The sequence below is a fragment of the Rhyacophila brunnea genome, unplaced genomic scaffold, assembly GCF_057557595.1.
Source record: "Rhyacophila brunnea isolate RB1 unplaced genomic scaffold, BYU_Rbru_1.0 scaffold_12, whole genome shotgun sequence".
Classification (NCBI taxonomy): Eukaryota; Metazoa; Arthropoda; class Insecta; order Trichoptera; family Rhyacophilidae; genus Rhyacophila; species Rhyacophila brunnea.
Genome location: NW_028232774.1, coordinates 26,977,402 through 27,000,184, shown reverse-complemented (window position 1 = coordinate 27,000,184; position 22,783 = coordinate 26,977,402). Strand labels below are relative to the sequence as shown.

At 34.6% G+C, this 22,783-nt stretch overlaps 2 protein-coding genes across 3 annotated transcripts in view; one reads left to right on the top strand and one right to left on the bottom strand.

Moving 5' to 3' along the window:
- Window positions 1–5,630: 5,630 nt before the first annotated feature.
- On the bottom strand, window positions 5,631–13,137 carry HDAC11 (Histone deacetylase 11). 2 transcript variants are annotated; one of them, XM_085961098.1, is made up of 8 exons: window positions 12,871–13,137; window positions 12,637–12,763; window positions 11,184–11,294; window positions 10,166–10,257; window positions 9,332–9,539; window positions 8,921–9,087; window positions 7,087–7,195; window positions 5,631–6,118 (listed from the first exon to the last, which is right to left on the bottom strand). In XM_085961098.1, the coding sequence occupies exons 1-8, from the start codon at window positions 12,876–12,878 to the stop codon at window positions 5,948–5,950; spliced, it is 993 nt and encodes a 330-aa protein (XP_085817224.1). In that variant the 5' UTR covers window positions 12,879–13,137; the 3' UTR covers window positions 5,631–5,947. The 2 variants fall into 2 exon arrangements, with proteins under 2 accessions (XP_085817224.1, XP_085817225.1); XM_085961099.1 differs by lacking the exon at window positions 5,631–6,118 and having other exon boundaries at window positions 7,087–8,219; window positions 8,890–9,087.
- A 2,675-nt stretch (window positions 13,138–15,812) lies between these two features.
- Window positions 15,813–22,783, top strand: part of Ndf (Nucleosome-destabilizing factor) — a 154,355-nt gene continuing 147,384 nt past the window's right edge. Inside the window, exons 1-5 of the mRNA XM_085961084.1 lie at window positions 15,813–15,883; window positions 15,984–16,020; window positions 19,529–19,614; window positions 20,326–20,452; window positions 21,639–21,770. Of these exons, the coding sequence (XP_085817210.1) occupies window positions 15,849–15,883; window positions 15,984–16,020; window positions 19,529–19,614; window positions 20,326–20,452; window positions 21,639–21,770 (417 nt within the window). The 5' untranslated portion in view covers window positions 15,813–15,848. The remainder of the gene's footprint in view (window positions 15,884–15,983; window positions 16,021–19,528; window positions 19,615–20,325; window positions 20,453–21,638; window positions 21,771–22,783) is intronic.

Below are 22,783 nucleotides of genomic sequence, written 5' to 3'. Positions count from 1 at the left end.
ATATTTTTAATATTAATAATACACACAACTTTTAGTTTCATATCTATTTATATATTTATAATCGAGTAGGTAACAATATTTATATTCAGATAAAATATCAGTTCATTTATAAGAGGAAGTATCTATATTCTATAAGAGAGGGCACAATAGAAATTTTGAAATTGGCCACAGTAGTATTATGTTATTAAAATAAATTACTCAATTTAATATTATGTAAATGTGTGCGTAGGCTTATATGGCAAATTCACTACTGCATATTGCTGTGATTTTCGTAGTTTCTTGTAGATATCGGTATTCAAGTTCCTGCGCTGGTACGATCATTAGAATGAGTTGTTTCATTATCAGCTATATGTCAAACAAATATTGATTCTGACGATGACGCCAGCTGAGGAGCTGATATATAAATATTTACAATGCACCGACACAGGAATACCCCGTAAATCACAGATATGTGCAGCATTAATTAAAATAAAACACCACATTAATCAACCATTTAATATCATTTATTTATTGAACTGTCTGTCTCCAAATCACCTGCGATTGCTTAAATTCTTCTGGTAACAATAATTGTTAATTATTATATGGTATTCATCCAGTGAGAGCGCAAAAAAACTCTCTCATGGCCACGCCGGTGCACTGGTTGCCGACCTCTATTCTACATCAATCTTTACCAACAGTTTCATATTACATAATAATATAATAGCCCGTTTGCATGTGCATGGATTTACTGCTGACAGTACGCATTATCATGGCCATAATAAGAAAATACACATGTAGACATGTATTATCGTGCAAATCGCAAGATTGCATGCATGGATCAAAAAAGTTCAGCGTCTTCTGAATTTTCACGTGATAGTTTGAATTTGTGCGATATCTGCGCCTGCGAAGTAAAACGATAGTGCCGAACCTGCCGGAAAAATACGAACTACACCGCAGACATTTTGATAATTACCAATTTTCACAACCTATAACAACAACGCGTCTTGCTTATGCTTAAAGAATGAGATTAGTGAGACAATCAGCACTTTTGTGTGTAAACAGTTATTATCGCGATAGTTTAATTTACACACTATTGGTACCAGTAAATCCATGTATGTGTACAGGAGCTATAATAATAACACTTTAATTTCGTTTCATCACTAGAATAAAAATGTATTCCTGTCTTAAATCAAGGGAAAATATTATATTTTGTTGACGAGTGAAAAAAATGTGGTAGGTAATTAATTTTGGAGGCCGAACTAGAAAGCTTTAATGAATCGCAGTAAAATTTAATTCAATTTAATTCTCCTTTCTCAATACGCAATGTAAATTGCTGTAATTTTGTAAATGCTAATTTGCTGAAATTTTTTTTTTTCATAAAAGCTAAGTAACAGATTTTATTAACATTCTAATAATCAAAATTTACATTCAACAAAATTATAAGAAGTCATGTCTGACATTTAATATAGCACATTATGTACAAATTTATTATACAAAACATATATAATTAAATGAATAATTAATAATCTTATGTTTATAATACTTCTATGTCATACTTATTGAGTTCAGAATGAATGCCATCAAATAGTAAGCTAAGTTGAAGCAAATTTGTAAGTCGTTCACTCCATATGTAGGTATTATCTGTTTTAGTGTTGTATGCCACAGGTTATTACAGTATAATGTGAGGCGTCTAATTCCAAAAAGCGATAAGTCCACATTTGGTCAAAATTGAGAAAAAAATACGCATGTATTCTTTGTATAATTTTACACAATATGTATTGATCTATAAATTCCAAAACGTGACAAAACCCTATGAAAAAAAATATTTTAAGTCTCGATTTATTACAAAAAGCGCCAAGTCCGTGTTTCATATTATTTAAAGTTTGGTTGATTTCGCTCGTGTTTAAGTCAACCAATAAGGGAACGTTCAATATTGGAAATGGCGTCTCCCATGCTGTAGCATCCAGTAAACTGATGACAGTGCCAAGGAAATATGTGCCTTATGCGGAATAAATTAAAAAGTGACGTACAAGTAGCGGTACGTCCAATTTTATTTTGCATATTTATTACATTTAAGAGTTTATCGGCTGAAACAAATTGCCATTTAGTTCTAATTTCGACATAGAATACAACGGAAAAAAATAATCTCACGTTAAAACAAATAATTGAAATTTGAAACATAATAACATTGTTTCCCGCAAATATCGAATTGTAGACCTGTCGCTTTTTGTAATTAGACGCCTCATATGTATATAATAGTATAATGTATTTATTTCACAAAGGCGCGCCCCACTCAACCGACTGCGCTGATCAGTTCACACCGTGAGTGTAAAACCAAGACATGTGCAAATTTTTCAATTTCGAGATTAAATGCGAAACAACTGCAAAAGCCATGAACTCGATAATGTAAAAGTGAAGTAACTGAAAGAACATGCAATATAATGTAGATATAAACCAAATATTATGGTTTTTTTTTAGAAACTCTATTTGTCCTAACAAAACGAAGACTTCAAACCTTAATATCTCCAAAATATGTTTTTTGCGCATGTCTTAGTTTTACACTCACGGTGCGAGTGACTTGTTGGCTACTTAGCATTTGTCTAGCAGTACACTATACAGTCCCACAAACTTATCTGTACCACTGACAAAAATGAAACTAAATACTGATACATGTATACGTGTTTTTATAACTGTAAAAATCAGCTCTAAGGTTTGTGACAAACATTTTACCTGCCTGATCTGGCGAAATTCTGAGAAGTTAGGCTGCGGGTACAAAGCCGTTCTATCATAAGTCGCACCAGAAGCAGCGAACAATTGTCAGTCAGAGTTTATCCTGTATCTGGCCGAGATGCTTGATTCTAATTCTTGAATATTTACATTCTTATAGAATAATTATTATATTACGTTGTAATCGATACAAATACATACCTAGCTCTCTGTCACAAGTTTGATTATTGGACTCGTCACCAGCCTTAACAAAACATAACAGTCTAACGATGTTATATTGAATATGTCATTCTTCTCATTCACATTGTATCACTGTACCGACTGTGACAACCCCATCTAAGTTTGTGGAACTGTAACAGTGTTCACTATAAACAATGTTTAAGAACGTACATGAAAAATCGATTGCTGTATACTACTCAGTTGAAATAATTTTATTATTAACGTAAACAATGGACGCTGTGTTATACCGACATTGTTATCTTATTACACAGCAAATGGATAGGGTATTACAAAATTTGGCACAATATTTTCAACGGCAAATTTAAATGAAATAGAGTGAAACAAACTAACTAAATGGCTACATAACATTTTACAATTATTCATAATAATGCTTTCTTTCATTAGCACAAGACGATATTCAAACATTTCAGTCTAATTTCAACATAACATACATTATAGGTAGGTACCATCATTAACATTTCACTAAATTTAAGGATATATATGAGAGAGGTACCTAATTAACAATAATTTTAAGTTTCATATTTTTACTGCTATGTCAGTATCATTATTTAAAAGGTAAATGTGTCGGAAAGTATTACATTGTTATACCCCGTATACAAGTGCATGGATTTACTGCTGACAGTACGTATTATCGCGGCCATAACAAGAAAATGTATTGTCCAACAAGAAGATTTAGGCAATAACCAGAAGTCACTAGTGCGGTTAAAAGTAGGAGGAGCTTGTTAGTTCACAGTTTAAACACGTAGCCAAGAAGATCTTGTTGGACAGTATGTGTAAATATGTATTATCCTGCGGTAGCAGGATTGTATGTATGAATCAAAAAAGTTCGGAAGCTTCCAAATGTCCATGCGACAATTGAAATTTTTTCGATCTGCACCTGCGCAGTAGAACGGTAGTAGCGATCCTGCCAGCAAAAAACGAACTACAAACGAATTTTGAGGTTAACCAATTTTCACTACCTGTCAAATAGTATGATAAAATGACAACATCGTGTCTCGCTCACTCTTGAAGAATGAGACTGGAGAGACAGTCAGGACTTTCACGTGTAAACAGTAATTATCACAATAGTTTAAAATACACACTATTGCTGCCAGTAAATCCATGCACGTGTACAGGCGCTATTATTCTAATTCCAATATGATATGATTTATGATGAATTACCTAAATCATCATCACTATATGTATTTTGGATTACTTTCTTCACTACCAACATTGTCACACAATATAATCAAACGATCCATTCCTATCAATGAGGTTTTATATTATCGCTGCGCTCATAAAAACTTTCTTACAAACGAAAATCGTACATTGACCTTGAGATTAGGCAAATTTGATATAAAATTTCATTGGCTGAAAAATATTCAATAATAATCAGTCAATTCCTCATTGGCTGCATATCATTTACTACCAATACGCCGACCAATAACAGGCTCCGAATGCTTTATGAAACTTCAGAAAATGTATATGCATCAAATCTATGTGAATTTAGCTAAATGCCTATCCTATATGCATAGTATGATTCCAATGATATACCACACAATAATCAAATGCACACTAGAAGTGTTTAATGTTTAGTGTTGTAGACGTGTACCAATTTAGAACTGAATTGTTCCACTATATATCAATGCTTTTATCACGTTCATAATATTCTTCCTCTAGACGCACTATGTGATCGCACTCTTATTCCAATTAAGACGGTTATATACTTTTCAATACTTCTTCCGTTAATCAAACGATATCTTCTTATTTTGGTTATGAAACAAAGTTATTTTTGTGTATTCTAATTTAATTGAGTCATTTACGTTGACCCTATTCCACCCAGTAAATCCAACGGGCGACTAGAACTGTACAAAATAAATATCTTCTTATTTACCGTCAATATTGAAATTGGCCACCTTCCATCTGACCATTGACACAAATAAGCTAAGAGTCAATAATGGACATTAATCATTTTGGAATGAAAATAATTTTTATTAGTGGCAAGACAATTATGTATGTTTTCCTTCATCGGCATGGTAACCTATTTATTGTGATAGGGTGGGTGCATTGTCCATTACCACAATTATTATTGAATTAATTGGGACAAGAAAATTTTTCAAAATTTTGATTTAAAAATTAGTAAACCATTATTAACGAAACCGTTTTTACCGACAGCATAGACATTTAAGTATGGAGGAGATTTTAGGCAAAAAGATTATGTGAATAAATAACGATGTGATACTCTCCGACACTTTTACAAAAATGAAAGAATTCATACAATAGTGCAGTTATGTAACAAACTTCACTATACTATATATCAGTGGCGAAGGGTGGAGGTAGGCTGGATTCAACATCATAAATAGTGCACACTAAACTTTGTCAGTTATGCTTATTTGTTTTCATTGAACTAAGAATACAAATTGCAGACGGTGCTGGTTAGTTTATAAAATTCAATTAAACCCTGCCTAAACCAAACGCAATGGTAATAATCTTAGATATTTTATAGATAGACGAATATTTTTTGACTATATCTATTATGGCTTGGTTAATGGAGGGTTTAACTGAATTTTAAAAACTAACCAACACTCTCTGCAATTTGTAGTCTTAGTTCAATAAAAATAAATATGTATGACTGACAATGTTTAGTGTGCACTATTTATATCGAATCTTAACAGCTTACCTCCACATTCACCACTGCTATAAATAAAAATAGAACTTTATTTAAAGATGCTAGGAACACCAAAAACCAATTAGGTACAGAAAACCAGTTTTAGTTTTGAATATTATCAAATACAGCATTCTATATTTGAATAAGTATTTGACAATAAATTTTAATATTTTAGGTTTTTTTTTAAACTAGTTATGATATTTGAAATTTTTAATTTATAATCACAACATTGTCTTATTAAACTATGAATCCATCTGTTAACATTATGTATAATGTAATTTTAGTATGTAAAGTCTAGTTTAATTAATACAGTTTATGAAGACATAAGGTTTATAGAAGATCCCATATAATTTATTAATCAACCTCTAAGCGTTTTGGGAGATATCCTAATTCATCTAAATTAAGAATAGAATTGGCTATAATTCTAGCTGTCCTTTTAAGATAACCGCCACTCGTAAGCATAACAATTGGAATTTTATTTTTTCTGCAGGTTCTAAAGACGAATTCGTCACGCCGCATTATTCCCTGAAAATAAAATTAACAATCTTATATAATATATAATTATCCAAGAAATGAAACCCGATAATTTAGATATTTTTTGATACATCGTCGGCAGTGATGTCCCTAGGCAAAGTGCCACTCTTAAGCAAACTTAGAATGCTGCCTCCTTTCAGTTTTAGTTACAAATTGTCTGGAAAATCGTTAGGAGCATCCTTACTTATTTTATTATTTATTTCTGGCGATTTTAAACAGACAAACAAAACCAAAAATCTTTAAATTGACATACACTCCATCTACTGAGTATGTCTATGAAACCTACTTTTGAACAGTGGTGGTGTTAAATACGTGGGGGTCTGTGGCGCTGTCCTGGTTTAAAGGCACCCTTATGAAAATTTTGACTGTGCATTAAACCGCCATTGCATTTTAGTACAAAGGGTCTCCGTTATCCGAGGGTAATGGGTACTGAAAAAATACCTCTTAAAGCGAATCCGCTTAAAACGGGGATCAAAATTACTTAATAAATGGGTTTAATTGTGACACGTTTAGAAAATAAAGACACGTGAGCACGTTAGAGAGTGGGATTGAAAGTGACAGTTGACAACTGTGTGTTATCGCGCATGTGTTTTGTATGTGTTTTTATATTTTTTTTTGCATTCTTCTGCAAATTCGTAACTGCAGGGACTCAGATAATGAGGACCCCTTGTAATAGTTATGTTGTAAGGATTTTTAGCATGACCTGCCTACCCCCACGAGATAGGCTTTACACCGAGTAATAAATAATTAATCATTATCAGATTTTGTTGTTTCATCTGCAGATGCATAACCATCCAATTATACTGTGATTACTAAATTGTATTCATAAATTTAGTTATTGACCTTATTTACATAATAACATGCAAGCCGATCGTGTTTCTTGGGAATGTCTCTTTTATAATGACATGGTGCTCGATTAATTCGGTTAAATATAATAAAAAGTAAATTAAAATACTCACCACATCTGATACTTGTAATAATCCCAAAGGATCTCCGGCTAATATATCCGTACCGGCATTATAAATAATTATATCAGGAATAAATTCATCAAGCGCAACAGTTAAATTCCTGAAAAAAATATTTTTAAATATCTCATCACTTTTATCTTTACATCATCTTTAAAAATCTCATCACAAAATACTAATTGACAGTGGAAAGTATAACAAGATTGCTTGCAAAACCAAACTGGCATGGAGAGTATTTGAGTGCCTTACTTGTATCTTCAAAAGTGGACTCTGTGTCTGGCTATCAACCAATGTATGCTACCCAGTGGTGAACGGTGGAGGTAGGCTGTCAAGATCCGATTTAAATAGTGCACGATAAACTTTTTCATTCATACGAACTAAGACTACAATTTAGTGACTGGTGCTACCAATGCTTACGTATGCGTATGAAACATGGACCCTTAATGTAAGAAAAATCCAAGAGTATCGCATCATAGCATGGAAAGGACCACAAAAGAAACCAATGGATAAGGAGGCAGACAAGACTACATGATGTGATAGTGGTTGCCAAGCAGATGAAATGGCAATGTGCTGGACATGTGGCTTGCTGAGTGGACGACCGCTAGACAAATGCCATCATAGAGTGGTCCCTAAGGGGCACTAAATGACTCAGTTATACCCCAAAACCCACTGGATAGGTGAACTCATAAAGTTCAGTGGTTGTACGTAACATCAAAGAACCGAGGAAAAGTAGAGAGAGCTTGGGAAGGCCTTCATCCAGCAGTGAATCGACCCTGGCTGATGATAATGATGGTATCTTATAATAAATGCTGTCAAATAAAACCCCATTAAATTTATAATTAACATAAGTTTTATTCAACAATCAGTTAAGTTGTCTCATTGTATGTAGTGAATTGATGTCAACTCTTAGTTTCTTAATTGAACAAATTATGGTTATGGAATCTTGAGTACTAAATCATTTCCCGGTGTAATTGTCAACCGGCTTTTAAATTAGTAGGTGGCGGATTTCAATTATGTAATTGGATTAAATCCACATGTTTTTTAACTGTTTGTCCAAATTCAAATTCTGGACCCGATAGGTTGAGCAAATGGCTAACAATCATTCCTCGTAAAAAGTATCATGTCCACTGAGATACCCGGGGTTCCAGCGGCTAGCTCAGGTGTCCAGCGAACCCCGGATTCACAAAAAAAAGATATAAACGATTGGAGTGTAAATAAAACACGGTCTTTCGTGCTCCTAACGTGGTCTTCTTATATTTTACATTTTCTTTAAACGTTTACATATTTTGTTTTAACAATAAGTTTCGCAGGTCCGTACATGTTGAAAAAGGGACGCTCACTTCTCTTTTTTTCTCTTTTTAAATTCCTCAGACCCACGCCAACTAGTAAAAGGGACTAGTGATTGGCCAAATCTGATCGCATGATCTTTGATTCGGCGAATCACGAGCCTGACCCTGGCGCCGGCGCGCGAGGATTTCACGCACAATGCGCGGCAAAATTTATTATATTTGAATAATTATATTTAGTCTTAAAATTATCGCTTTTATCCATCATCATTTATACTTTTTAAATTAAATTAAATTTATCTTAATTACACCTCCGCCCAATATGCGATTTTCACACACCGGACGAAGGCCTTTACTTATGATTAAAAAATACTTACGTGGTTGAGCAAGGAATCAGATTAGATGTTTTATGAAGCCGTTTCTAGAGGTCAGGGTTACGTTTCGACTTATAGCTACTAAATGATTATTTTACACCGGGAGAAGCCCGCCTGTAACAGGGGTGTATCACCACAACACACACTAAATATGAAACATGTTTTTACTTTTCCAATTTTTTCAAATACTCCTCATCTTCGGTTCCTATACGCAACTCCACCTTTCTTTTAATAGCTTTCTTGGCTGCATGGTCCCGAGGGTAGATGGATGCATTGAACATGTCCATTATGTAAATATTTTCCGTGTCCAAAAAGTCATGCTCATAACCGTTACCCTGAAATTCAAATCACAAAACGTTATTAATAAAACAAATTCCCTCCTATAAATAATCCGTAAATTAGATGACATTAGTTATTGGAGACCCTGTCTCTGACTATAATAATGTAACACATGGATATAAGTAAAATGGAAGAGATTAAATCATAGTAGACAATGTGGGTATTTAGCAGAAAATTACTTTGATAAGTTTCGTAACAGATGGTGAACAAAAACAAAGACAAATAGAATCTAAAAATTACCTGATGGGCGTCCAGATCCACAATCATAGCTGATTTCACTCCCAAGCCACTGTGAAATAGAAACTTAATGAGCAATGTAATATCAGCGTACGGGCAGAATCCAGCCCCTCTGTTCGCACTGCAATGATGGAATCCTCCACCGATATTTATCGCCCACCCACGCTCCATTGCCAACTTTCCAGCTAAAATACTGCCGCCAGTTTGAAACCTGATAAAATCAAAATTGTTATTACTGACTATAACTGTAAATCTCAGAAAAATATGTATTTGGAAAAAACTAATTTTGGACATTTATTTGAACACTATTTAAATAAAATACCTATTAATATTTGTCAGTGCTGCAACCGACTCTCTGTTATAAGTCTGTCAGATGCCAGTTTCGGCCTGATCCTCAAAGGGGAATCAATTTAGTGGATGTAACTAGGTTACCATCTATTGGATTTTTTATAACATTTATGATAACTGACGATGCTTTCAAATTCTGTCACAGTTACCGTGATTTATATTAAACCAAGGTGATGATCATAACTCAATTTGATTCATAGATTATAACTGGGTTACTCCAAAAATTTTGTGACATTTTACTTGCGAATGTGTATTTGACGAAAATTGAGTATAATATTATGTAATACACAGTTTTTGATGTTTCATAAGGCAATCAGGGCCATATTGGGTATTAGACGGCAAACAGCCAATGAGGTGTCGGTCTTTCTAATATCGTTATGGTGCAGGTGAGTCCAACCTGAAGTGGCTATGTACTATTTTTGTGCATAAGGTTAAAATAACAATCGAAAAACCAATGGAATGCTAATAATTTAAAGTACTTATTCATACCTCATAGGTCTTAGATACCCAGATTGCACAAAACAATTTGGCACTAAAATCAACGGAATGACTTCAGCAATACGCGCCACGTTAAAACTCCACTGGAAATTTACAAAAGTATTATGTTCAAACAGATGCATGAATCATTTAACAAAAGGTAAACATAATTTTATATCAATTTGACGGTATGTGACAGTTTTGTTTGGTGTATTAACATGCCATGTATTTAGATTGACAAAGAATGGATCATTCACATTCACACACATATTATTATGTAATGTGTTAACAGATTTTTATTTTTTGTTTTTATGAGAAATGGATGTTAGCCACTCACGCGCTCAATCTATTACGTCAATACTCTGGGTCCAAACACACATTGAAAAATAGCACATGAAACTGTCAGACCCGGGATTCGAACCTATTTCCCTGTGATTATTAAAATATTAAAATGATGGTTAATATAAACTTTAAATAGGTAATTAAATGGTTGCTTTATCAGTGGTTATACTGAGTGTTTTCAAAATTCACATTTTTTTTATTTATTGACATGGCAATGAAATTTTATGTACCTATTATTAAAATGGCATCCATTGAGACAATAGATCTTAAGATCTAGTGTCGACAGTTTGAATAATACAATAAGACGTATTTAATACTGCTAGTCTTTTGTATTTGCATAGGTGGATTGGTAATCCAAATAATTCTGTTTTGTCAAAAACAAGGAAACAACGTTAAAACTGTATATATTTGATTTTTGATAGAAATATGCAGTTATATAATAGCCGACAGATTTGTTTCAATCTATCGCATCTAGTGGTATCCTGAATATCGGCTGATTAGTGATTAATGGTATTCTATGCATCAGTCTTTTAAAAGACCCGACAAGACTCTGTGATCCTAACCATTGAACATTGAAATATATGTACAACATTTACATACTATCCATGGGACAACCATCATTTATCTTGTCATACAATTGTCGTTAAATTGAGTAATAACTATAATTGTAAAAACATAAACTACCTACCCTTAATTTGTTGAGGTATTTCCTTGGATGGACAACCATTAAATCATCATCATCAGCTTCTAATGGTTTCACAACAGTATCCTTCTCCAAATAACCAGATTCCAACAAAATCTGAAAGCAAAAAGCCGATAAATTAGGGGTCATCCATAAATGATAACACGATGTTTGGTATTTTTACCACCACACTTCCCCCCATCGTCACACTCGTCAGAAAATCTTTTACGTCATGATATTTCATCATATTTTTAACACCCCCCCAATTCGTTAAAAACTGTATGTTCTCAAAGAATATTTTATTCTATATACATTAGAGTTGCTGAACCTTTTTACGTACGTGTGCCAAAATGTCCCATATATTATTTTGCCTTGGTTTTTCATGGAGGAAAAATAGTTTTTAAGAATTCTATTTAAAGAATGATGATGTTCTAGATACCACTCACAGAACATAGCACACATATATCTTTATTGCTTTTTTTCAATTACGCTATACATTTCGGTCCACCAATTTTGAAACTGTCTGCCGGAAATACTACTATTAGCTCCACCACGTTTTTGTTTCTTATTTGGTGCAGCCATTTTTGGTTGGAAGAAATGAAATTGTTTATTAATATATACATTAGTTTGGTTCTTTATGCACACATTGACACCAGAATTGCTCCTATCAGATAAGGCATTCTCTTGTTACAGTGGTCTCAAACATTGTAAATCGATCAAAATTAGAGGTTCGCGGCGCGGCATCGCCCACCGCCTGATGAGGTTAGTGTGTTAAAAGCGTGCCATGTAAAATCATCTCGTGTGCCATGGGTTCGCCACCACTGATATACATCATATTCGGTATAACCTCCCTATCCTTTTTGTCACAAATTATCAGACCTCCTACCCCCCCCCCCCCATAAGATGTGATGTATATATATACCCCCCCATATATGGACGACTCCTTCACTATCGGGTCACCCATAACTCAAGATTATTCATATCAATATAGCTGAGAATAAATTGAACTCAACTTTTTCTCTATTTGAGTGCATACTCAACTAAAAATCAAGATCATTAATAAAATTTTTGCTAAATTTTATTTTATTCTCGACGAATAATAATTACCCATACATTTTATGGTAAATATGTCACAGATGGCGTCATGAGATTTTATAACTTTCTTTTTAGACCAAACGAAACCTAACCTAACCTAATCTAACATACCCCAAACCTAATATTATTACCTTATATAATCATAGTTTGTGATAATGGTGCATCAAAATGTATGAAAATTTCAAATTTTCAATCAACGATTATTGGATCGAAAAGCCGATGCGCCGACAGAAAAGGGTATTTATTATAATTGTCTAAGTACGTGGAATAAACTGTTTTCGTAAAAAAAATATTATAAAAGCTCATGACAGCATCTGCGGCACAATTACCTATTTTATTTAGGTGCGACATAAAAATGACATACCTCAAAAATATGACCCCATTTCGAAGAATCAAAAACGTGTAATTTTTCTAGTCCCATGAATTTTACATTATATTCTTTCCTGTAGATAATTGGCAATTGCTTTGGCAATATGTCAAAATATAGATTACTGAAAACATAAATTAAATAGTATATTAATTTACTTTAAAAACTTAAATCACTTCCAATTATTAGGTCTCGATACAAACATTACTAAATAACCAGCATAATGATTACCTCGTCATCGTGTTATTACTTTTAATCAATTACGGAGAGAGGAAAGTTATAAATTTTTTGAGAGTCATAGATCTATTCACATATTGTGGAGTGACTGTGCCATTGGTTGAACATGTGTGGAATCGCATAATTAGTACAGATCAATTATTGTAAGTATTCTAATGCCAAACGAAAAGAAAGTGATACAATTTACTTGTATAATAATATTTTATATTAAACTATGGTTTTGAATCTGTCATCTGTCAATAACAAGAACAAATTAAACACATCTATGAAGTTGGTCACTCAACAATTAAGTTAATCAGGCAAACAACTGAAAAAAAAATATTATTTAGTGACTGACAGGCACAGACGCCATAACATTGTGCAGGCGGTCTATTGACGAGCCAAAAGTATGCGGACAATAAGTCATACGGTAGTATTTTCATGTAGATTTACACAAAATAATAAAGAAGTGAAGGTAACACAAATATTTCATTGTCTTTTAAGGTTGTTTTTAAAATAAAAAGGCATCGTTAACTTTCTTTATTGAATATACTTACATAATTTGAAAATACCTTAGATAATTATATGCTAATATATCTACTAAAAAAGATTAATAGAGATAATAAAGAAGTCTGGCAATGAAATTAGATGGGATAAACACTTTTTCTCCCATATAAACGTATCGCTACTCTCTTATGTGATATTATGGGTATTATGTGCATCTATAATTTGAAATATTTATATCTAACTTACATAAAAACTTAACAATCAATTATCAACAATATTGACAATATTATCTACATATAATTTGAAAATAATATCTCAAAAACATACCCACCATAAAACTCCTGGGAGTCCGGTATTATTCGATGTACCTACTTATAAAAAAGTATATTAAATGATTGAGTGCAAGTAGGTACGTTAAAACTAAAGTTTAGAGAGATTCAGACGTCGGTTACCAGGTAATTAGTTAATCTGATTAATACTTTAATAATTTAAGCCGATTGCAAAAAGTTGTGCGCTTTATTAAGTAATAATACTGCTAAGTAACTAGGTACTAGTTTATTTTTTCGTGATTAGATAAGACACACATAGCTCTATTAATTGGTAAAGCTCATTGGCAAGAATCCATAGCATGCAGTTTCGCAATAGATATATATTATGTACAATGTACATAGGTAACTCTGAAAACTCTGATTGTTTTCAAATTATTATGACTATACCTACTATTAAATGATAAAAATTGCTCTATCATAACTGACGTAGGTACCTACATGTATTAGGTATAAGCCAAAATATTGCGGTTGAAAATATTTAATATTCTTAGGTAAAATTTTTTGAATATAATTTATGTAGGTACTTACCTACCTAGGTAGTTGATAATATTTTTTTCTTTTATTAATTATTCGTCTTATTAAATATTTAATTAATGTCTGATATAATAATATGTTACATACAATTTACTGATGTTATATAGAACACATAAAAACTCTCATTTTCAAGAAACCTATTCGCGTTCCTTTTATTGCCACCAGCTTTTATAATGTTTCGCTATCGATGTATAATATGGTACATACCGCTCTAAGCATCGGATCATCTGCTGCCTATGGAATGTCATTGACTTCGTTACAATAATAGCAGTTGCATATTGAGTGAATAAATATTAGTATTTTATGTGTATCAGCGCTCGGAATGGAGCAGAACGCACCGGAGCGCCATTCCGGTTCGTGGGATTTCCGAGGATGGCGTTCCTGTTCGTAAAAACTTCGAAAATGGCGTACCGGTTTGTAAAATATCCGACTTCCAGCGAGCCGTCTAGTAAAATCCTCAAGCGTCTTACTTAATATTATAACGTTCCGGTTCTTAAATCTTTTTTTTAATATACGTGAAGGATAATAATATTTTCTTGAAATACGGAAGAGCGGCATTTTTAGTCTATTTAAGGGGCAGGGCAGCATATGCCCTAGGGACACCCCTGATTGTGTTATTACTAACTAAATCAACATATTAAATCAAATTAATCAAAATAAATACATTATTAATTATAAGTAAAAATACAGTGACATCCAGTGGGGGTAGATAGTACATATGCAGAAAATAGAGACAAAAAAGAAAATAAATATATATTTTAGAGTATATTTCGTAAAAATGCATTGTATTTTTGCCTGCGGCGCTGATTAACGTTGCCTGTCCATATGTTCAGTCAATGTGCATTTTTAATGGCTATTTGCATTTTATCCTTCCTTGGTAGGTAGTTTAGGTACCTATAGTTATAACAAAAATTCTGGCAGACGTAATTTTTTGGAAAATTATCAAGCGCTCCGGTTCGTAAAATTTTCTATTTCGAGCACTGATGTGTATGACAGCGAACGAATTCAAACAAAGATTATCAAAATTATGATTTTATAGTGTCAAGCTATTAATTGGTATTAATGCATCGGTAATAAGATAATAATTATTTATACAACTCAAGGCTATTATATTAGTGCCTTTACAGTATATTATCTTCCACGTAACCTTACAATTTGGAATGGGTTTTACTGAATTATTTGATGAAATCAACCAATCAGGCGCCTGGCATTTAATGTCTACATTAATACGCAGTGCGTACACACAGATCTTGTCAATGTGTACAATTGAAAAGTTACGTAGAGGATACTCTAATAGATAGGTATTTTCCTTGACAATGTTATTTTGTGTCGTTTTCAGTCTACCGCTACACGAGTGAATGAAGAATTATTGAAGATACAGCCTTTTCTACTGCTATATTGACGGAACGTCTGCAAAACCGGTATATTTCCGAACGTAAACTTTTGGTTAACCAATGGATCATCAGCATTAAGAACAGCGACGGCCGGCAGCTGGGTAATAAGTTTCAAAACAGTAGCAACACTAGTAATAATATGACGCTCAATTTGACTTTTCATTGTGGTATCATGTAAAATTGTTTTCATTTCAGTTGAGTTTGGAAGTTCGTTCTGTTCGTATGTACGATGTCTGTCGCTTATAAATTAAACGATTTAGTATGGTAGGTTTGACAATAAAACTTTCCAAGTGTCAAAACGACAACTAATACTCCTATAATATTCGAAAAATGTTTCTTTACATCGTTTTATTACTTTTTGCAGGGCCAAAATGAAGGGGTTCAGTCCATGGCCCGGCCGGGTAAGTTGTGAAACCGTTATTTGCTTATTATTTCTTAAATAAATACTCTAAGCTTTCTCGAAAGTGCCAAATTTGTGTCCAGGAGTCGTGAAAAAATATTACCGTCCGAAAATGTGATATAAATACATCGCAGCTTAAATTTTGTATTTTGTCAACTTTCTTGGTTCTGTCGTAAAGATAGCGCGGGAAACGAATTTAATTTTCAATTTGAGCGTACCGAAATATAACGACATAATTGTACTTTTATGACATGATTTTAAAACGTTAAAACCGTATTTAAATACCTGTTGTCATTGATAACCCCTAATGTCAAACATTAACCTAACAAAAACATAACCTCCAATGTTGATATTTACAATGAAATAATAAAAAGAAAAAATAATATATTTTTTGTATAATAATATAAGTATCCCTAAGCAGAAAGACAGATTTTAAATTCATTATCTATGAAATCGATTTTTTTTTATAAAAGTAAGTACATTCTATACCTACCAATTCCTATGAAATTATTTTCTCCCATATTATATGGGACTTCATCATCATCATCATCAGCCTGAATCTATCCACTGCTGGATGAAGGCCTCTTCAAGTTGCTTCCACTTCTCTCAGTCCTGTGCATTGCGTTGCCACGTACTTCCGCAGAACTTTATCATTTCATCGATGCAGCGGCCTCTAGGTCTACCTTGTGGACGTTTTGTACTTCTTGGATAGCACTGGATGACTAGATTTGTCCAACGATTGTCTCTTCTTCGAGCTATGTGTCCAGCCCATCTCCATTTAAGGCTTTTAATAAACTCTATTACATCGCAAACCCTTGTCCGCTTCCTTATCCACTCATTCCTCTTTTTGTCTTGTCGCGTTATGCCCAGCAAGCACCTCTCCATACCACGTTGTGCTACTCTGAGTTTCTGGATCTCTCTTTTACTTAGGGTCCATGTTTCACACGCATATGTCATCACGGGAAGCACACACTGGTTGAACACTTTGCGCTTTAGGCACAGTGGAAGGTCACTTTTGAAGATATTATTCAGGCGGCCAAAAGCACTCCAGCCTAGCTTTACTCTGCGAACAATTTCATCAAATATACATCCATCTATAGACACTTGTTGTCCCAGATAGATGTAGCTTTTCACCTGTTCGAGCTGAGTGCCATTGATGAGGATCTCTTTTTGGCCTGCAAAGCAGTTGAACATGACTTTCGTCTTTGTTACATTTATTTTCAAACCTACTTTGTTGCTTACTTCAGCGAGTTCCTGCATTCTGTTTTGGAGGTCTTCTGAGTCTTGCGAGAAAATTACTATGTCATCGGCAAAGCGCAGATGACTCAGTATTCTCCATTTATGGGGATCCCTTTGTCATTCCAGTCAAGTTGCCTGAATAAGTCTTCAAGGGTAGCTGTAAATAGTTTAGGTGAGATTGTATCACCTTGTCGGACTCCTTTGCTGATAGGAAATCTGCGCGATGGTTTATGGAGATTTACAGATGCTGTTGCGCTACTGTATATATTATTGAAAATATTTATATAGCGCCCAGGGATTCCTTGTTTTCTGAGTGCGTCGAGTATTGAACATTTCTTTATCGAATCAAACGCCTTCTCATAGTGGCAGTTTGTATTCCTGGCACTGCTCTATGATTGCTCTGACGACTTGGATATGGTCCATAGTGCTGTATCCTCCTCTAAATCCGGCTTGTTCTCTCGGTTGGTTCTCGTCTAGTACATTTTGCAGACGGTTTGAGAGAATTTTTGTGAACATCTTGTAGAGAATAGGGAGTAGACTTATTGGACGATAATTTGCTAGGTCTTCTCTGTCACCTTTTTTGTGAAGAATGACAATGCTGGCATTTTTCCATACCTCTGGGACATCCTCTTTGCATATGCAGGCTGTGAACAATTGTGCAAGTACTTCATTTGCATTCTTTCCCGCTTTTTTGAGGATATCTATCGTTAAACCGAATATTCGATTGATTACCTACCTACATACTCATATCACATCCAGCGAATTCAAATCATTTCATATTAACTCACTTTCTTTATACTATTTTCGTTTTATGTCTACAGCTGCAAGTCCACCGTTATAAAATAAATATTAATGCCAACATCTGTGAAGCCGCGATTATTGTGTTTTTAATCACTGGTACATTGCTTGATGTATGAGTACTTGATATGCAATATATGTATTTTGGATTCATTGCATTAATCCAGACATTGATTGAAGGGCTGAAAACTAATCATTGTTATAAGGCTCTTAAAATACCTCTGGTTAGGGTTACCAGATGGTATCCAAAAGGCGGACATGTTCTCTTGGTCGACTTAGAAATAATGTATTCTATCCATTTTAGAAACAGTTCTCATACATCCTCGAAATGCATTTTTTCATAGACAAAGTTTCTTACACTATTCTTATAAATTCGTCTCTATATATAAAAATAAATCGCCTGTGGAACAATTATTATCAGTAAGCATCTAAATGCTTTAACTGCATTTGGTTCGCTGGTATGTTCTCTATTTACTTTTCTTATGTATGAACGCTAAGTCAGGATATGTGACATAGTTTAACTTAAACCCAATTAAATGAGTCACATCAGTGGATTTTTTTATCCATTTCTGAAGAATGCAGCACCATCAGTTTAACAAAGAAATGCTGAAAAAATTCTGGAATTAAAATGTAACTATATGTTTCAGTTTTTTTGTCGACACAGATTTATGTTTTATCAGAAATGTTAATTTACCATACATAATTCCTTTACGACTCCGGATGCAGTTATTGCCGATCAGGCGGTTCAAATTAAAAACTTTCGTGTAGTTTGCTTAACATGCATAGTACAGGTAAGATCGATTAATTAATGCATATTACACTGGCTTCAGTCAGATGCGTTAGCGTTAAGGGATGTCCATAAATTTAATGATGTCACACGATCTTCGATATTTTTTTCACACTTTATCACAAAATCTTTTACCCCTTGTTCAAATTACATCACATTTTTGAATGTTAAAAAATAAATAAATTCTAGATGCTGATGGCATTATACTAGAAAGCCTACTGAATTTTTCGATTACTTTCCGCTTGAGTACCGCTATGCTTGATGCAATACCGCTGTCGTAGTCATTACATCATTTCACCTGCAATGAAAATTCAACGGGTGCTTAGTACACTCTTCACTCACAGACTGACTGTCAGCGACTGATGCTCTCTGCGGGTGCTACTTTTTGAACATCCTTCGCATGTAATTTGGCAGAATATTTGCTATTGCGTCACGTCATTTGTATGTGTGAATATTCTATCTGAGACGCAGTACAAAAAATTGAGTGACGTCATTTATGGATGACCCTTACCGTAAGGCCTCAGTGGCAGTGTTTTGCAGTGCGCAGCGTGCATATTGTGTGCTTTTGTTTAGCATGCACCCCCCACTTTGCAAAACGCTGCCACTGAGGTCTTACACTTATCATCTTACCTAATAGGTATTATGTATAAGAAATGAAAATTTGAAATTTAATATTTTCTTGCAGGTGGCTCTTCCTACCCACGATTTGAAACAACCGCCAAAGAAGACTGTCGGAGTGCAATGTATTTATTTCTTCGGCTCCAACAATTAGTAAGTTTAATTAAACTCTCATTTGAACTTTACTATTTATTAAAATTAATTTCTGTTGTGGACATACCTATTTCAAGTATAGTATGCAGTTGTGAGGATTAAATCCATTTCCCATTTATGTTGTATGGGTACGAGTATAGTGAAATCGAAACCACTGAGTATAATTTGGTTGACGTTTACACCCTGTTACTATATAAGCGAATGAATTATTAATCTTACCAATACTTTGATTCTCTGACACCCACAATGAATAAGGGCGCAAGTTCCAAACCTGTGACTACAAGGTATGTGTAACTCAGAGCAATGCCTCAATGGGTGAGGCGAATGGCTTAACAACAATTCCTTATAAAAACTTACTTGATGTAAAGATTGGATGCTGATCACAGCCGGTGACCGTCATAGTCTAATGTGCAATGCACTGGTTTTTATACCAGACACTTGGATGTCTTGAGGTGTTGTGGTCAGTTGAAAGGGAAGTTGATCCTATCTGTAGTTTGACCAATATCCAATACCCAGTGTGAAGTGGTTTACACGAGGGAGGATTGATTAATATTCAATAAATTGCAGCATGATGCAGCGAAAGAAAATGTTCAACCGAAGTAACGGTATGAGCCAGACTACAGATGTTCATTTTGAGAAGTTCTTCCCGGGATGCTCTGAGTACTATTTGATTTAAATGCTACTGTTAACACTCTTTTCTCTTATTTATAGTGCCTGGATAGAGGAACCGAACATTAAGCCATATTACGAATTTAAAGACCAGCTTATCAAGTCTTGCAAGACTGCTACTTTCAAAGAAGCAATTAGTCAAATTGAGGCATACATTAAGGATCCGGAGGTAAGAGAAAAATTACAGTTATCTATTACGTAGTATTGCTTTAAACCAGCTACAAACTTAGCTGCATGCGTGAGTGATATACTTGCGGTTCAGACTTGTGCGAATCTATGCTACACATGTTCAGTTATACCTGTGCAAAAGTATACAGTATAGAAGTTCCAATATTTTCATTTCGTTCATAGTCAAAAGCCTTGTGCTATATTAACATATAGACTCCAGTATATTTGTGCAAAATAATTAGGCAAGTGTACCAATCGAGTATTGACACAGCTTGTCTTTAGATTGCAGCCCTGTGTGAGCCTTAGGGCTTCTTCAACTGGGAAAGGTCAATGTGTTGTGAAGACAAAGTTTACTTTTACTTCTTTAGCTGGGATGTAATTTTAAAACACATCGAGTTGACACATTATTGTTAACTTAATTAATTAATGTCTTTCTTCGGGGGAGGTGGAGTTGGCGTCGAACATCATCCGTGAGTGGTAGATGGAGTGGTCGGGACGTAACGAGGAGCTACAGCTCGGCTCATTACGTGGTGTGCAGGTTAATGGAGTAGGGAAGAGGTAGGGCCGTGGTTCATTACGTGTTGCTGACCTTTGGTGAGTGAGAACTTGGGCAATGGGTCAGAAGGGAGACAGAGGCTCGGATCTTCTACTGCAAATTGGCTTACCACCGGAACTTTTCTCGGCCTACTTTCTGCACACGTTTGTAATGCACTGCAGAGTAATTATGAGTGGTGTATTAATTAAGACATTACCTTGATCCATCCTTTCATTCATTTCATTTCATTCCAAAATTCCATGCAAAATACATGTTTGTGTACATGTGCGTTGAATTGAGACTTTCCATTGAATGCGAATGCGTACTGGTGGTTCCAATATTCTATTTTTTTTAAATTTCAATTTTGTGGTATAATTGAAGGCAGGGAGACTTGCGGAGAAACAAGAAACGGCCATCCAAGTATATGAAATCAAAATTTTGCTGATAAATAAAAACTAAATGTAGTGCATCCATACTAATGCTGACTTCCTTACAAAGTCCATCTTTATGTAGAAAGTGTAAGTTCGGATATGGTTTCTAACGCTGCTTAAGAATCAGAAGATGTGCTAAAACTGACTTGCACTAATTTTATATAATTTTAGTTATTGCTTGTTTAACTTGTGTAAACTCATTCTTATAACCATTTGTGCAGCAATTTGGTCCAGTGGATGGCGTCCGAGCAGACCCCGATGTGGAGTTCAACAAATTGAAAGATGGCATTCAAGAGGAAGAGGAAGAGGAAGATGTGGAGACTCCTAAAAAACTTAACGCAAAGCCAAAAAAGGTAAGATTTCCACTATTCATTTTATTGATTTGGTCCACATACGATGGTCTAGGTAAGAAACCGACATGGTGTCACTTGAAGGCATGCTCAATGATATCCTTTATTCTCTTCAAGGGGATGTGTGCTAAAATTTTTCCTGGAACACTGAGTTAGCATGATGCCTTAGTGATTGTCGCAGCACACCTGTCTTTGTTAAGTATGAACATGTTATCATTTATCTAGTCTTCCGGATAGTCTGATCTAGAGTCTCATCAGATAAAACATTGGGACATAAAATATTGCAATCGGACTACTTAAGGAATTAAGGCGGGCGGCGGTTGAGCACTTGCAGAAATAATGTTTCCAAATATTTTCAAAATATTCTGGATTCGACTATCATTCCACTGGGACTGAAAATGACTCCAGGAGTTGGTAGGTTGACAGACTTAGTGGCTGATTCAGAAGAGTTTTTCGCTGTCATTCATGCATCCTATTTCAATTTTTTGGTTCATAAATTGGAGTTTGATGCACTGCACGAGTCTCTTGGTTATGTCTTGGGTCTGATTGTCTGTTTGGTGGTCTTCGGCTCAGTCGGGGTCTGTTTCCAGGTTTTTTAGGGCTTTCAGTCTCGCTTGCTTTCTCCCATGATTCATTCATTCCATGGCATCCACTCAGATGCTTATTCCATCTGGTCCCAGAGATGGCAGAAGTGGAAGACGCTACTTTATTTTTGAGGTACCAATTTACCTTGTGATTAATTACTTTCGGTGCTTGTGCTCTATGTAATTAGTCAATCAGCATCTTTGTGCGTCCATCAGGAGATGCGGCGAAATCTGTCCTTCTGATGATGAATTCATTAGTCTTGAGTTCAGTGAGATCGTCATTGTTGTTGCTGGGATCGCCAAGGCCGTGTCACCGCGTCACAGGGCTGAGTGCTGAGTCCGTTCCATCTCGTATTGTAATCCCCAATTACGATCGCACAGTCTCCCTAGAGGATGGCGGAGACTTCTGTGTAAAGGGAATTGTAGAGAACA